General features: G+C 34.1%; 1 protein-coding gene across 2 annotated transcripts in view; it reads left to right on the top strand.

The window, feature by feature from the left end:
• The window catches only part of CUNH8orf34 (chromosome unknown C8orf34 homolog), a 339,451-nt gene that overhangs the window by 287,195 nt on the left and 35,810 nt on the right, over positions 1–16,446 (top strand). For both annotated transcript variants that reach the window (XM_056108308.1, XM_056108259.1), the window contains exon 11: positions 4,943–4,990. In XM_056108308.1, the coding sequence (XP_055964283.1) occupies positions 4,943–4,990 (48 nt within the window). The remainder of the gene's footprint in view (positions 1–4,942; positions 4,991–16,446) is intronic.

The raw sequence follows: 16,446 nt of genomic DNA, 5'->3' as shown, positions 1-16,446 counted from the left end.
GCCACCCTCGAGAACAGCATGTGATGACTGGAATGGGAAGGAATGGGAGTGAAGATAGATGGTCGGCAATTACACCACCTCCGCTTTGCTGATGACATTGTTTTAATAACACCAAACATCAGCCAAGCGGCACAAATGCTGGCCGACATTTTTAAAGTGAAGCTTAAAAATAAGTTGCTGATGCTTTATTCTATCCACTTTGCATCATTCATTACTTGTATCCATTTACTACATCATTCCCAGCTCATGATAACTATTGTTACATATTTGTTAGATATTTATTTTATGGGCTGGAGCGAGTAGGGCATTTGCCTTGCAAGCACAGCGGGCAGGGCATTTGCCTTGCAAGCGGCCAACATGGCCGACCCAAGTTCTATTTCTCTGCCCCTCTCGGAGAGCCCAGCAAGCTACTGAGAGTATCTCCCCCACACAGCAAAGCCTGGCAAGCTACCTGTGGCATATTTGATATGCCAAACACAGTAACAAGTCTCACGATGGTGACGTTACTGGGCCCGCTTGAGCAAATCAATGAACAAGGGGAGGACAGTGACAGTGACAGTATTTATTTCATAAAATTGTTTTTCTTTCTGGGCTGGAGTGATAGCACAGTGGGTAGAGCGTTTGTCTTGCATGTGGCCAAAATTTGATTCCTCCGCCCCTCTCATAGAGCCCGGCAATCTACTGAGAGGATCTCTCTGGCATGGCAAATCCTGGCAAGCTCCCTGTGGTGTATTTGATATGCCAAACACAGTAACAAGTCTCACGATAGAGACGTTACTGAGCCAGCTTGATAAAATCGATGAACAACAGGAGGACAGTGCTACAGACAGTGCTACAGTTTTTCCTTCTATTTTGTCCCATATTATTTTGGTCTAACTGTGTCAAACATTTTGTGTTATATATTAAGAGCAATAGCACAATAGGTAGGGTGTTTGCCTTGCATGTGGCCAGCCCTGGTTCGATTCCTCTGGCCCTCTCAGAGAGCCCGGCATGCTACTGAGAGTATTTGTCTCACACAGCAGAACCGGGCAAGCTTCCTGTGGTGTATTCAACATGCCAAAAACAGTAACAACAAGTCTCATAATGGAGACGTTACTGGTGCCCACTCAAATCAAATTGCTGAACAACAGGAGGACAGTGCTACAATGCTATATTATGATGGCCTGTAGTGTTCCTGTTTCCTCTAGGTAATCATTTTGTAGATAGAATTAATTCTTGTTCATCTCTTTGTCCTTATACTCAGAATTGTTCATGGAATGCAATATATACTTCATAAATACTGTGGCATTAATCATGAGTATGGGTTTTGTGGATTCATAAAGTGTCTGGCCATTCATCTCAAACTCCCATTCTTCTCAGGGTCTAAACACCTCTGGTGCTTAAGAGGATCAAATGCTCAATGTCAGATTATAACAGTTTTGTTTGGGAAAAGATGTGAAGAAAGATTGTTATGATGAAAGAAGAGTTCTCTTGAAACTTTCTTGAAAGGATGTCAATACAAAACAACATAGAGATAGACTTTTATGAAAAATGTGCCTTCATGAAAATGTAAGGTTGTATGCATTTTTCCCTAAGGATTAATAGACTATCACTTTTAAAACGTAATGGTGTAATTAAAAATAGCTGTGGATGCTGGAAAGTGTGGTCTAGTTATGTCTGGCTCAAGGCTGTTTCATCTCATTCAGAATGCTTCCTTCACTGAAAAGTAATGAGGAAAGAAATTTCATCCCTAACAGCCATGATCTTATATCTATCATATGTTAAGCCGTAATCATTTCAACCATTTTCCCCTTTCTCTGAGTTCATAATATATTTTATAATTCACATTAAAAACATTCTATCTCAACTATGGTCATGGTAAGTGAAACCACATTTCAGGAAATACCTTTTCTTGCTTTTCTTTCTTTAAGGCATAGTTTCCGTGTACTCTGCGCTTTCCTTCATTCTCACACCCTGGTTTCCTTGTCTTGTAGTTCCTTTCTTTGCTTTGCTTTTCCACGGAAATCGCATTGGGGAATTATTGATTCATTTTGGGGTGATTACCAAAATATTATTCTGTTGTTAGAGTGATATATGTAATTTCAATTTGAACAAAAATTTATGTAAAGGATGACTGAAGTTGGTAGCTTTGTGCTTTTAAGGAATTTCATTTCATTTGGTAGCTTTGTGCTTTGGAAGGAATTTCATCTCATTAGCACGACCAAAGGGGGAAGGAAGATCAGCATTTCAATAGTCCTATATTAAAAAAATTAAGATCCTTCAATAGACATGTCTCTTGACTGGGGCCATTATCTTCTGACCTTAAGAAACAGAGATCCTGACATTTGGTTGCTTGTTCTGCCTACTGGGCCCTGTGCTATACTTGTAACTGCCTCTGCAGCATTTGTTTCCTCTGTCGTTTTTCCTAGCCCTTTACTTCCTGTTCTCCATTCATCAGTGCCAACAATGTCAGTGATTTATTAAGGGCAGATTTATTAAGGGCAGTCAAACTCCAATTTGTTTAGCCTTTGAAACAAATTGTGCTTTATGGTTTTCTACATATCTACAGTGTGTGTGTATATATACACACGTACATGTATATAAGTGTATATTTATATATGTACATAAAGAACCCTGTGCACTATGAGAAGAAGCAAATATATGTCAATATATCCTACAATGCAGAGAGTGGTTAATTTTATTTGATCATTAAGAAAATCCAGTTATCATTATGTCTTCGAATGACTGTATCTGGACAAATTTGGAACACTTATATTCATGCTTCAAGCAAACAAATTGCCTTTTCTGTTGAGTTCCTCATGAATGTTACTAAGTCAGCTAGCCCATGTATGTTCAGAGGTTATGCAGGCAAGGCTCGGTTGCTTGCTCCTCTAGAAAAGAAATCTGTAGCTTGCTGCCTCATGCTTTTAACCATAGCAACCAACACAAAAAAAGAAAGCATGATTAGCAATGAAAGTTCTTTGGGATGAGAACATGGATGAATGAGATTGGAAAAGCCCAAAGTATTTCTTCTAAGCTAGTTCTAAAAATGAAGCACAATAATATAGCAAATTTAGCTTTAAAAAGTTGTTTATCTGAAGTATATTTCTAATCCTTGTCATTTGTTTTGAGTTAAATTTCTCACATGCTGGGTGATTTATATGAATTTGATATATTCTAATAATTTTGCTTAAGTAAATATAACTATTCCACCTCATTCACTTTCTCTTCCATGAACAATACCACAATCTTGAATCATTTGGAAACTCTTAAATAATATCATATTAATTTTTTGCTAGTGGAAGTATTGATTTCAGAAAAATAAGATCATAATGTGATTTATAAATTTTCAGCTATACTAGAACTTATTTGCATCTTAATTTTTGTCTCTACATGAACACGTTTTAAAATACCATTCTGAATGCTTTGGAGTATACATCACAATTCTGTTAAAGCTAAATTAAATATTTCATATTTCTAGTTTTTAAATTTTTGTTTCAACAAGGTAGAAAAGTGTCAAAATTAAATCCAGCCCCAGAAATGCTTTTCTAATTACATGACTTTAAGTGCTTCATTCAGCCCTTCCTGGCTATAAGTCCCTTTTGTATCCTATTGAACTGGGGAATGTCTTACTTTCCAGCTATAGTGAAAAACCAGGAAAATAAAATATACAGGAAGGTCCTTGAAAAGTTCAAAAAGAAAATCCTTGAGAAGTTAGAAACAAATACTATACTTATGTAATGCTCTTTTAATACGCATAGTTTTCTATTTTGAATACATCATTTTGAATACATCTCAGAATTTATTTCCATGTATCTCTGATTAGGTTGCATGAGAGTTTGACAATTTTGATGGTATTGGTATATATGTTTAATGTAATGTTTTCATTTATATTTGTCTAAGTCTTCATTACTTATAGTGTTTGAAAAGTGTAGTGCTAGAAAAATCTCAATTAAAACAAAATTTATTGATAGCAAACAAGGACAACTGAATGAAAGCATTTGGAAATAAACAGGTTTATGATTTATACTCTTTGTTTCTATATTTGTTTTGGAGTTTCACCAGCGATGCTCAGGGATTACTGCTGGCTCTGTGCTCAGGGGTGACATCTAACAGGAATCAGGTATCCAATGATTGATGAGGGTTAGATTGATGAGGGTCAGATGTATGGAAGGCAAATACCTTATTATTGTATGATCACCCTGGCTCCTAATAAATGCACTCTTGTCATAAAATATTTTAAGTTGCTGTGTTAGATCTTCACACAGATTTAAAGAATGCAGAATTTGGGACTTAACTTCCTTACATTTAAAAGCATAGAAATGAAATTTATATGGTTCTTTAAAATTCTAGCCTAAGAATAGGTGGTTGTTCTTGGTGGTTGTTCACCTAATATATAGGTCACTTAAAAATTGTGATCTTGGGCTGTAGCGATAGAACAGCAGGTAGGGCGTTTGCCTTGCACGCGGCCGACCCAGGTTCAATTCCCAGTATCCCATATGGTCCCCAAAGCACCGTCAGGAGTAATTCCTGAGTGCATATCCAGGAATAACCCCTGTGCCTTGCCGGGTATGACCCAAAAAGCAAAAAAAAAAAAATTGTGATCTTAAAAAATTGCTATCTCCTTTAGATTTAAAATTCCCAAATTATTAATCCCACAGACTATCAACTGAGGTGGTGGGGCATAATAAATGATTAAGTTGCTCCCCAAATTTTCTTTTTTGTGGTGAGGAGAGGTTAGGTCACACTGGATGTGCCCAGGGATTATTCTTGATTCTGCACTTAGGGATCATTTCTGCTCTGAGGACCATATGTGATGCCAGTTATTGAAACTGTGTCAACTGTATATAAGGCAAGTTCCCTACCCACTGTACTATCTCTTCAAGTGGCTTTTCTATTCTCCATGATTTCATTCTTTTTCTCTCCTTCTCCTGACTAAGCCTTTCTTCACCTTTGCTTTTAGGGTGAAACCTCCAGTGGACGACAGCCCTTGAAAAACTACACAGAAGAAGTAAGTTATGAAGATGTCTTTTAATAACATAGTCTAAAATCAGTTTATTATATTGGATAAAAAAACTCCTTTGGCCTTTCTCCTCACACCTGTCAGGTCGCCAGTCTATATTCATTTACAGGTTGTGCTCAAAGAAACAAGACTATAAATAACACCAAAACATTTTTAATACTCATTTGTATTAAGATACAGTATATTAATTTAATCATATTGAAAGTGAAAATCACAGTGCACAGACCAAGTGGTAATGTATATTTTCACTGAAAACATTTGTTGATACCTGAATAAGTGCTAAGAATCTTTAATATTAACTGTGCACAGCAAAATAAGACAAGATCACTGTTGGTAAGGAAAGAAAAATCTATACACAATTGCCTATCATTCATGCAACAAATGCTCATCAGGAATGTTATTTGTGAAAGTCATTAAGCTAAGCAAAGTGCTATTTTGAATAATTAGAGTACATGACAGATTTTTGTTTAAAAAAAGAAACATTAAGGTTCTGAGGTTTATTTTGGAAATATACAAAATTAAAGTTTAAAATGTATTTGGCCAGGAATCAGATTAGGCGGTAGGAGGGAAACTAGGATGTTGGTGGAGGGCTCTGATGATAAGTGGAAACATTGTATGCCTGAAAGCCTATTGTAAACAACTTTCAAGATCATGGTACCTAAATTTAATTTTTAAAACATGTTTGGATTGAAGACAAAACACAATGATTTCTCAAGCTACCATCTGAATCTACTATAGGTAAAGGTTCTTGAGAAATCTTTTGATTTGTGATGACATCGAAGTACCAAATTATTTCAAAAAAATACTGCATCTCAGTAAAACAGAATTTTATACTCTAAATATCTTATTCTTATATCTTTAATCCAGTCAAAAGTTTTTTTGAATATCTTGCTAAGTGTGCTGTGTAGTTTATACATTTGTTTAGAATTATTCCATGGTTCTCTGTATTGTTCCAATTTTAGTATATGTTCAGATGAGCCGGGTTCAATTCCTCTACCCTTCTCGGATCCCGGGAAGCTACCGAGAGTATCTTGCCAGCACAGCAAAGCCTGGCAAGCTACCCATGACGTATTCAATATGCCAAAGACCATCACAGCAAGTCTTATGATGGAGACATTACTGGGCCCGCTCGAGCAAATCGATGAACAAGGGGAGGACAGTGTACAGTGCAGTGCTATTCCATGCTTAAATTTGCTTCCAAATTATATGTCCACATTTAATTTTGATCTCAAATATCACTTGAAGAGGAAAACAGACTGCTTAGCACTATTTTAAGTAGCACTATTTTAATATCTGGTTTGCACTTCTGTTTAGAGATGGAGAGTTTTTCCAACAACAAAGAGAATGGCTAACAAAAGGAAGGGAAGGACTAAAAGGAAGAAAAGAATAGAAACATGGAGGCAAATTTTCTGAGCTTGGGTTAGAAAAATCAAAATACACAAGGGGAAAATATTGGGGTTTGTTTGTTATATCAACTTTAAATCTCAATGTAATTAATTTGATACAGAACTTGAATAGAATACAGTAAATAATGTTGCCCAAGAGAAACTGGCACCAATAAAATCTTTTAGGAGTTTGTGGTTGCTCAATTTCTTTGCTCAGTGTTCCCCAGTCAGCTGTGGAAAGGGAAATGGTGTGTCACGTCCACAAGAAGGGTGCCTGCTGTCCCTTGACATATGCTGTGGATCTGTGGAACTGTAAAAACAGAAGACTTGGATATTAGTATAGGAATTAGACTTAATTCAGATTATAGAACTTTTTGATAGTCTTATTCTAATTTTATAGTTCTTAATCAAGAAAAATATACTTATTTTCTTTCATTATGAATGTGTGATGCAAATGTGTATGCTCCGCCCAATTGTGAATGTTTACTGTGACATAAAGTTGGTGATTTTATGTCTTTTTATCGATTTTGGCAGTTCCTGGATATGACTAAAAATATAGACTTCATTTGGAAAATCTAGGGATTCACAGAAGATCCAATTAATCAAAATCTGCATTCTCAAAATATCCCAGTGTGATCAGTTAACATGCTAATTTTTGTTAACTCTACCCTAAAGTGTCCTTTCCAATGTTAATTTTAGAGAAAACCCATTATTTTGGAAAATTCTCAGACTTATATCTGTTTCAACTTTTCTTTATTTATATACACTCAATAATAATAATTTGGATTGAGTAGGGATATTAAAATACTCTCTAGCATGTGCAATTTGCACCTGAGTTTAGTTAGAATTTAAATGTGTGTGCAGATTGACCTATGCAAGTCCTACTTTTCATTAAGAATCAGTGTCAACATAGTTTTTATTCTTATGTTGGCTGATATTTAGTCTATAGTTCTTTTAAAAAACAAATTTTCTTCTATGATAGTAGGATGATTTTTAAAACTACGTGCTTAATTAAATATCATGGTTTACAATAGTACTAGCATTATTGTTTCATGATTAATTTCCACTGGACATTGTTTTTATTTCTTTATGTTTCACAATAAATGTGTTGTGTTTCTTTTTTTTTTAATCGTTGATTTGGAATCACACCTGGCAGTGCTCTGGGCTTACCTCTCTCTCTCTGTGCTCCGGGACTACTCCTGGCAGGGTTCAGGGAACAATATAGGGTGCTGGGGATCAAATTTGGGTGAGCAAGTGCTTTCCTCACTGTATTATTGTTTTGACCCAATGTTGCTGTATTTCAAACAATTGTTCAGATAAGTCATATTCATGTAATATTAAGAAAATTTTTGAAACTGTGTGATCCATAAAGTGATAGTTTTTGTTTTGTTTTTCTGACTTGTGTTCATATTTTACTTGAATCCTCTTTCTTCATGTCAATATACTCATCAAATATTAAAGAACAGTATTCATAAATGTTAGAACCATTGAAGTTAAAAACCGAGCTAGCAAACATTTGCTTTTATTTAGCATACACTAAAACTCAAATAAACCATAGTGTTTATATTTTTAATATATTTAACATCTCTTGCTAACATTTGAACAACGCTTTGCTGATCAAAGTTTCTGTCATTTTTTTATTCAGTCTTTTATTTAGACAGAATTATAACCACATTACTTTAGACAATTCTGTTTAGATCTAAATCAGAACTCAGGAGATTTTAACAGTAAAACTAAAATGCAATTATATCCTATACTTTCGATTTTTAATGTGGAATTTTCCCCAGAATAATATGTATATATATGTTGTATCAATTAAAAATGAGATATTTTATATTATATATTTCTTTAAAATGGTGATTTATAAAATAACATGCTCTTTATCTGAAATACAAAGTGGGAATAAAAATTCTATGCTGCCTAAATGAAACACTCTAATCATAATGTTAATATTCATTTAAAAATAGGGCCAGGGAGATAGCACTGAAGTTAAGGCCCTTGCCTTGCATGTAGAAGACACCAGTTAGATTCCTGTTACCACATATGGTCCCCCAGACACTGCCAAGGGTGATCTGAGTCTTTTTTTCTCCTTGAAGCCTTAGGTCCCTATGCCACTTGTGAACTCCTCAATTTTCTGACCCTGTTTACTTTAGGATTTACTTCCATACATAGGTAATTCAATTTTTTGGCCTATTAATATTCCTATGTCTTTTAAATTATATTTTTGGTGTCTGAAATCAGATTTAGGGCATGCAAAGCATCCCTGAGTCACATCTCTAAACATCAACATGTTACTTATATGATTGTTGGACTAAGAGAAAAAATTAGAGCAGTGGAGAGAAGTTTTCTCTCTAGTCATATCATAATAAACTGGTGAAAAAAATTCTTATTTTGAAAGTTTAAATATGTTTCACTTTAAAATGTTTTCAGCAGATAAGTATTGTCAACTTGAATGACGAAGAAGCTATGAAGGTCTAGAAACTAAAGCAGAAGTTTAAGAAACACTTTCAGAAGAGTTTAGAGTAGCTCCACATAACTTGAGGAAATTGGTTGTTGAAGGTCAGAGGCAGCTGTGTAGGAGTGTGAACTAACTCAAGGTGTCAGTGGCAGCTTCACAATCTCCTCTGGGTGCCAGACAGGAAAAGAAGCATGTTAAGCAGGCGAGCCTTTTCCAAATCTGTTGAGGTTGGTTTTGCCAGCTGTACCATCTGAAGTGGAAAGGGGGTATCAATCCAATGCAAGAAAATGTCTTCAAATCTCTTCTCATGCCAAATTTGATGTGTCTTGTTTCTCTTGTGTTGTATTCTGTGACTGCTGGCATCATGACGTTCTAATTCTATGTCTGAAGGAACATGCATGGCAGTATTCTGCTATAAGAGAATATTTACCTTTTGATCATATTTTTAGGGTTTAAATAACTGTAATTCAGTATCACAGTTTTAATCTGCTTAAGAAAGGTGGAAATATAGAAATTTTTCAGGAAAGCCTGTTTTGTCGTTGATATTTATGAAGAATGGATGCATTTTTAAAGGATAGCATGTTTTAAAAGTCAAACTAATGGTTCTATTGCAAATACAAAATGAACACATACCAAAGATTGACTTAACACATTAAGGAGGGAGCCAGTGAAATTACACAGTTCAGTAACAACTCAAATAAGTCATGTTCAAATGTCGATCATAAATAGTAGGAAAAACTGGTCAAACTACTAAAAATGCATGGCATAATAATCAGTTGAATTTGACTTATAATTTGCATTTTTATGTGAAGATCTATTTGCATTACATTATACATTTCTAGAAACTAGTCATAAAATAGCTCAAGTCAGTTAAAGGCCTGAAGACTCCACAGAATCAGATAACTAGAAGAGCATACTGGAGGAAAAATGGGTTAATTTTTATTGACTTTACCCAATAACCTTGATTTTCTTCATGAGAAAACCGACCAAGTACAATAGATTAAGAAATAAAATAAAGAATAACCCCCAAAACAGTATAGTTTGGTAAATTTGTCAGATAAATTTATCTATTCACATTTATTTTCTAATGCTTTTATCAATCTATCATATTTTTCTAACTTCAATATTGTTTTCTCTTCCTAAATGTCATGTTCCTAATTAAAGTTTCACAGGTTGTTGCATTTCTACTCTGTTTTTAAATTTTCACTCATACAATTCCCAAAAGAAATGGACTGTGAAATACAATTTACTAAAAATCATAAATATTAGATTGATAATATAAGGTATCTTTTAATCAGATACAAAATAGTACTAACTTTATTAATTTAAGTGTATAGATTATTTAAAGAAAATTTAATCTTAATGCAAGTATAGATTTAATCCTTGTCTATAAATGCTATTAAATATATCTGAAGTTAGGATAAATTTCTTTTTCTTTATATACAGCATGTTTCCAATATATTACAGAAAGTTACTTCAGTTAAATTATTAATCCTTTACAGAAGATAGAAACATGTTTTGTGCTTGTACTTAATCAAATAGAAAATTCATTTAACTATCTTGAAATTAAAGTACCTCATGATGAAAGTTTAAGCAAAAGAATATCTTCGCATACTACACCCAACACTTAACATACTAAACTTTCATAACCATACATGACATAAATCATTGATTGATTGCATTTAGAGAATCAAAAATATAACCTCTCCATGTGGGATAAGAATACTACTAGAGCTTATAAAGCACTCATTCTGTTAGCGGATGAAACGATATGTTGGTATAGGCTAGCAACTGGTTTCTATATGAGACCTGTCACTATTTCCCACAACTTCTAGTCCCTGGACATTTGTATACTGACTGTGAAAGTGCTTTAAAGAAAGTATGAATGGCATTTCTTCTGAAAAACAACCCACAGATTTTGCTCTTGGGATTAGGAAAGAGTTTGTACTGTGCTCAAACACAGTTTAATATTTCTGTTAAAAAATAGGCTAAATTGTTAAAGAGGAACATGTCAGGTGTCACTTTAAAAAATGGTCAAGGTTTTAGCTTCCTGACCTCATCAAAATAGAATTATAAATAATCTAATGATCTAAATCTTAAAGATACACTGACAAAGGAACTAGGTGCATTACATGATTATCATTATTCAAGAGAAAACTAGGCTAGAGTATTTAAAGTATCAATAGTAATATCTGTATTATATCTATCATTCCAACAGCTCAGCACTTGTAAATTTTTCAGCTGTAATAATGAATGAATTCCCCAGAACTTAGAATATAATTTAACTTATAGAAGGAGAGATTTTCATGATATTATTGTAGAATGATTAGGGTAACACACGTCTGTATCTATGTACATATTTATTTAAGTTAAAGTAGAAGAGATATTGGATGGATCTTCCATCTGAGAGAAGATCCACACCCACTTCTTTGTTAATGTGCTTTTTTGAAACCACTGAAAGAATGGTTACATTATGATACCTAACAATAAATATGCTCTATTTGTATTTTATATAATTTTTAATAAACAAAGAATAGTTGCTTGCTATTTATCTCTCTAGAAGTAAGCCATCGAACCAGAAACCAATTGTAGTATTGCTTAATGTTCCAAGTGCTTGTGGGAAGAAGTTACCTAACTGACTTGGCAGTAATTTGCTTTCCTTCTGAAGATGAATTTTTAATTATTTGGGTCAGAGAACTAAATAATAAAAATTATGTTTTAATAACAAAAGTGCTTTTAAATTTAAGATAGTTTTTGTTTACTTTAAACCTTTGTTTTATATAAACCTTTGTTTTATATAAAGAGGCACTTGATTGTATCTTTCAAAGCCAAAAGGTATTAATATTTTTCTTTAAACACCAGAGACTGTGTATTCTATTTCATTAAAAAATGCAGCAATATCATTCCATCTCTACTATGTGAACATTTCAAAACATTAGTTCTGTTGTTCTTTTTACTTATATGAGATTTTAAATTTAAGACTTCGCATATTTATGTCATTTTCTAAATATAATCATGCAAGACCAAATCTAATAATTGATAAGTACAGCGGGTAGGGCATTTGCCTTGCACGCGGCCGGGTTAGCTGATCCCAGTTCGATTCCTCCACCTTCGATTCCTCCACCCCTCTCAGAGAGCCCAGCAAGCTACCGAGAGTATCTCGCCCACATGGCAAAGCCTGGCAAGCTCCCTGTGGCGTATTCAATATGGCAAAAACAGTAACAACAAGTCTCACAATGTTACTGGGCCCGCTCAAGCAAATTGATGAACAACGGGAGGACAGTGACAGTGATGAAAATAATCAAATTCTAAAACACTAATTATACTTACATTATATCCCTCAATATTGAGTATTTGGTAAATTTCCTTGCAATTATTTGGTTAGTATCCTCACATTTTACTGACAAACTAAAGGATGCAGATCTCAGAATTTACCAGATGGAATAGGCTCGAGATTATCATATCCAGAATGCTCACCTTTTATTCTAGTTCAGAAAAAGTCAATACCCCACATGAACTGAGACGAAATCTACAACTCTAGACTCAGGTCAAGGACTTCATTTCTTCTATGAGTGGAATGGAATTTAAATTTTTATCCAGTTGTCAGATTTTTGTAAGAGTTGCTTGTGCTAAAAATAAAACTGTTTTATTTGAAAAATGAAAATCCTTTTTAAGAAATGTATTTTGTCTGCCTCAATTCTTATACATTTTCAGAGTGATTTTCAATTTACAAAATTATCATTAAAGTTAGTACATGAATTCTTCTTATTATTTCTTATACTAATACAGTATCGGGTCGGCCATGTTGGCCGCTTGTAAGGCAAACGCCCTACCCGCTGTGCTAATACAGTATAGTGAATAAACCAATACTGATGCATTGTTATTCATAAAATTCTTTTTTTTCCATAACTGTAATTTAATTTTTATTTATTAGTTCTCTGGTGTCCAAGGCAATGTTAAGGATGCCTAGGGATCCCTTAGTTTATCGGCAGGTGGTTCAACGTGAGGGTCAGAGCAGCTCAGCTTCTCGGGAATTTCTTAGGCCACCCTGGTGTCTTTCGGAAACTTCAAGCCTGCACGTAGTCAAGTGTGGTGGACTGTGTGATACCAGGGATCAAACCAAGTTTAGCTGCATAAAAGGCATGAACCTTCACCCTTATACTATCTCTCCAGTCCCCCTACATCCATTCTTTATCAAAATTTCCTTAGTCTCTTAGTACTGTTCTTGTTTCTGCACACAACACTAAATTTGCTGTATCTCCTAAGGCTTTCCTCTTTTATATTATTTCTCAGACTTGTTTTTCTATATCTATAAAACAATTTTGAAGGATACTGGTCACATATCTTATTGATTATCTGCCCTTTAGTTGATACATGGTGTGATTTCTCATGGTGAGACAAAGTTAACACATTTTAGAAGGTAAACAGAGATGAAATTTTATTTTCTTCTAATTTTTAAAGGTGTATCATGTTGGCATGCTCTTCAAGACAATGTTCTCCCTTATATAAGTATCCCACCTCCTTGTTTCTTTGTTCTTTTTTTGCTTCTTTCTACTGTAGAGAAATCTGTGTTCTCTCTTGAACATATACTTCTTCTCCCTTTCTCTCATCTCATATCTTTTTAAATAAGTTAAATAAAAATTCTTTCTTCATCAAATAGGTGGATATTCTTAATATAACTTATTGGTTTTGACGTTGACTTCAATCACCTGGATTTCTATGGTGTTTGATATGTTTCTTCATCATAAAATTGTTTTTCTATCCCTTTTGACATTGGAAAAAATTTCACCCCAAACAGTCCATTCTTAAGGAATTATCAGCCTATTCTATACTTCCTTAAGGATGGAATACCTACATAAATATTTTGTGTTCCTTTTGCATAGCAAGTTTTCTTTTTACATTTATTTATCATTTATTAAAAGAATATACTTATAGATACTTATATTATACTTTATGTAATATCCTATTGTTATTCATTTATTGTTCAACTTATTCTAGCTTTGATCACTGAAAGACTTTTTGTTGGCACTTTTATCACTTTTACATATTGCTGTCATTGTATGAACATTAACTTTCTGGCACTACAAGATACTTCAGGTACATCTTATAAATTTCCTGTTCAGTTCGAGAATCCGTAATTTTCTGCATTAATTTGTATGATATAAAAAATCGTATTCAAGGCCAGGGAAAATGGGTCAGGAGTACTGGTCAATGGTTGGAAGCTTGCCATCAGAGTGTAAGGGGTTAAGGGGCATTTAGGATAGAAAAGGGACCAGTATGACAATAATAGTTGGAAATGATAAATTTGGACAGAAACTGAGTGTTGAAAGTAAATAAAGGGATTTACTTGATAACCCTTCAGCAGCTGTAATGCAAACTGTAAGTCCCAAGAGGAGAGAGAGAGAGAGAGAGAGAGAGAGAGAGAGAGAGAGAGAGAGAGAGAGAGAGAAGGAGAGAAGGAAAGTGCCCATCAAAGTGGTGGAAGAGGTGGGGGGAGAGAGAATGGAACTGAAGACATTGGTGGTAGGAAATGTATACACTGGTGAAGGGATAGGTGTTGGGACATTATATGAAACCCAAACATGAACAATGTTGTAACTATGTATCTCACTGTTCAGTTAAAAACTAAGTTAATTAAGAATCAGTCATTTTTGCAAGTGCCCATTGCATTTACTGGAAAAAAGAATTAGAAACCAAGACATGGAAAGTACTTGTATCATTGCTATAAAGGTATCATTGTGTCTAAGTCCTTTAACTCTCAGAGTAGAAGACAACTATGTGATAAATATTCTACATATATAGAAATACCTAGAAGTAGTTGTACATGGAGGTTCCTGAATAGTGATTGCTTGCTAGTTCATGCTGATGTTTGCAAACTCTCGCATACTATGCATGGACAATTTTAAACCCTTCCTGTTGTTTAACTACAAGCATTATATGTTCACATACACATACACGGGCATATTCAATTATATATATATATATATATATATATATTGTTTTCAGAATTGTTAACCTATATGCCCACTGGAAAAAAAATGCCATCTAAAGTATGATGTTTATGTACAGTTCCTTTCGCTCTTGGTCTTTCAGACTACTCATTTTCACAGTTTCTTAGATTGTACCTTTTCGCTTAATAATGTTTATCTCACATACCTGTAATGCATTAATAAAAGGTAAAAAGGTAAAAGACCCTCCCGTTGATCATTGATTTGCTCGAGCGGGCCCAGTAACGTCTCCATTGGAGACTTTGTTGTTACTGTGTCTGGCATATCGAATACGTCACGGGGAGCTTGCCAGGCTCTGCCGTGCGGGCGAGATACTCTCGGTAGCTTGCCGGGCTCTCTGAGAGGGGCGGAGGAATCGAACTCGGGTCGGCCATGTTGGCTGCGTGCAAGGCAAATGCCCTACAGCTATTGCTATCACTCCAGACCATTGGATTTTTTTTTTCTCCATTATGTGATCACACCACCACCAGGTTTATGTTTTTTTATTTACTTTCACCGTTTTATTTTATTCTAATGCATGAAGTTATATGGATTTTGACAAAAATTTAAGGTATTGAATTCATCATTAAAATATACAAAATATCTTCAATGTTCTTAAAGTAAATACCCCTGTGTTTCACTATTAAACTCTATAGCTTACTCCCAAACTCCAGGTACTCCAGTGAAATGCTATATTCAGACTTAATATCTTCAGAGTAACTGTCTCAATAAAAGATGGTATAAGGGATGTTTCTTTTATATGGTAATTGATTTAAACAAAGAGAAAATTTAATGTCTATTAATGACATATCAATTATCATTCAGATATTGTGGGCATTGTTACAATCATGTTAGTATTTGTTTTAAAAAAAGAAAACAAAATATACCAAGCTGTGAGAAAACATTGCTGACCAAGAGAAGTGATCACAAGGCAATTTGAGAGATTAAATAAATAATTTGATAGGATACATTAATTTTACTTTAATTTTCAAGATATATTTGAAGTGATAGTCTTGAATTAAATAAATTTGATACTGAAATTTACTCTAAATAAGGTCTAGATTATCTTTTTATCCCTTTTCTCCCTTGATTATTTTCATTTTTCCTTTTTCCTATAGAAAGATTTGCTGAATGAGTTCTTGTAGTTGTTTTTTGGTTTTTGTTTAGGTCAGACAAGTATATTATAGGAACTGGAAATGCATAGGCTAAAACAGTGATCTAGGTTTTCAAAGAATTTTCGTATAATTTATGATGCATAAAGACAGCTAATATGCAGTAATTGTTATATTGGAGCAAAAGACACATAAAAGAGTTTAAGAGCAGCTGTTTTGGAAGCGAATCAAAGACTTTTATTGGACATGACACTTCACCTTAGTAGATATTTTAATGTTTGAGATAAATAGGGAAATGTAATATAGGAAATATAACATGTATAAATTTCTTAGAAGATCTGATGAAATGACAAAATTGAGAAACCACCTGGTAATTATAGCCCTGTGAAAGTGTCACTCAAAATAGAATGGAGACTGTAGTGGTGATAGATCAAGTGTGACAAGAATAGATTGTAAAGAGACTTAAGTATGGATGTTATACTTGGAATAATGAGTTCATTGA

Source organism: Sorex fumeus, unplaced genomic scaffold (genome assembly GCF_029834395.1).
Source record: "Sorex fumeus unplaced genomic scaffold, SorFum_2.1 ptg000002l, whole genome shotgun sequence".
NCBI classification, from domain to species: domain Eukaryota; kingdom Metazoa; phylum Chordata; class Mammalia; order Eulipotyphla; family Soricidae; genus Sorex; species Sorex fumeus.
This window is presented reverse-complemented; position numbering and strand designations above follow the sequence as displayed.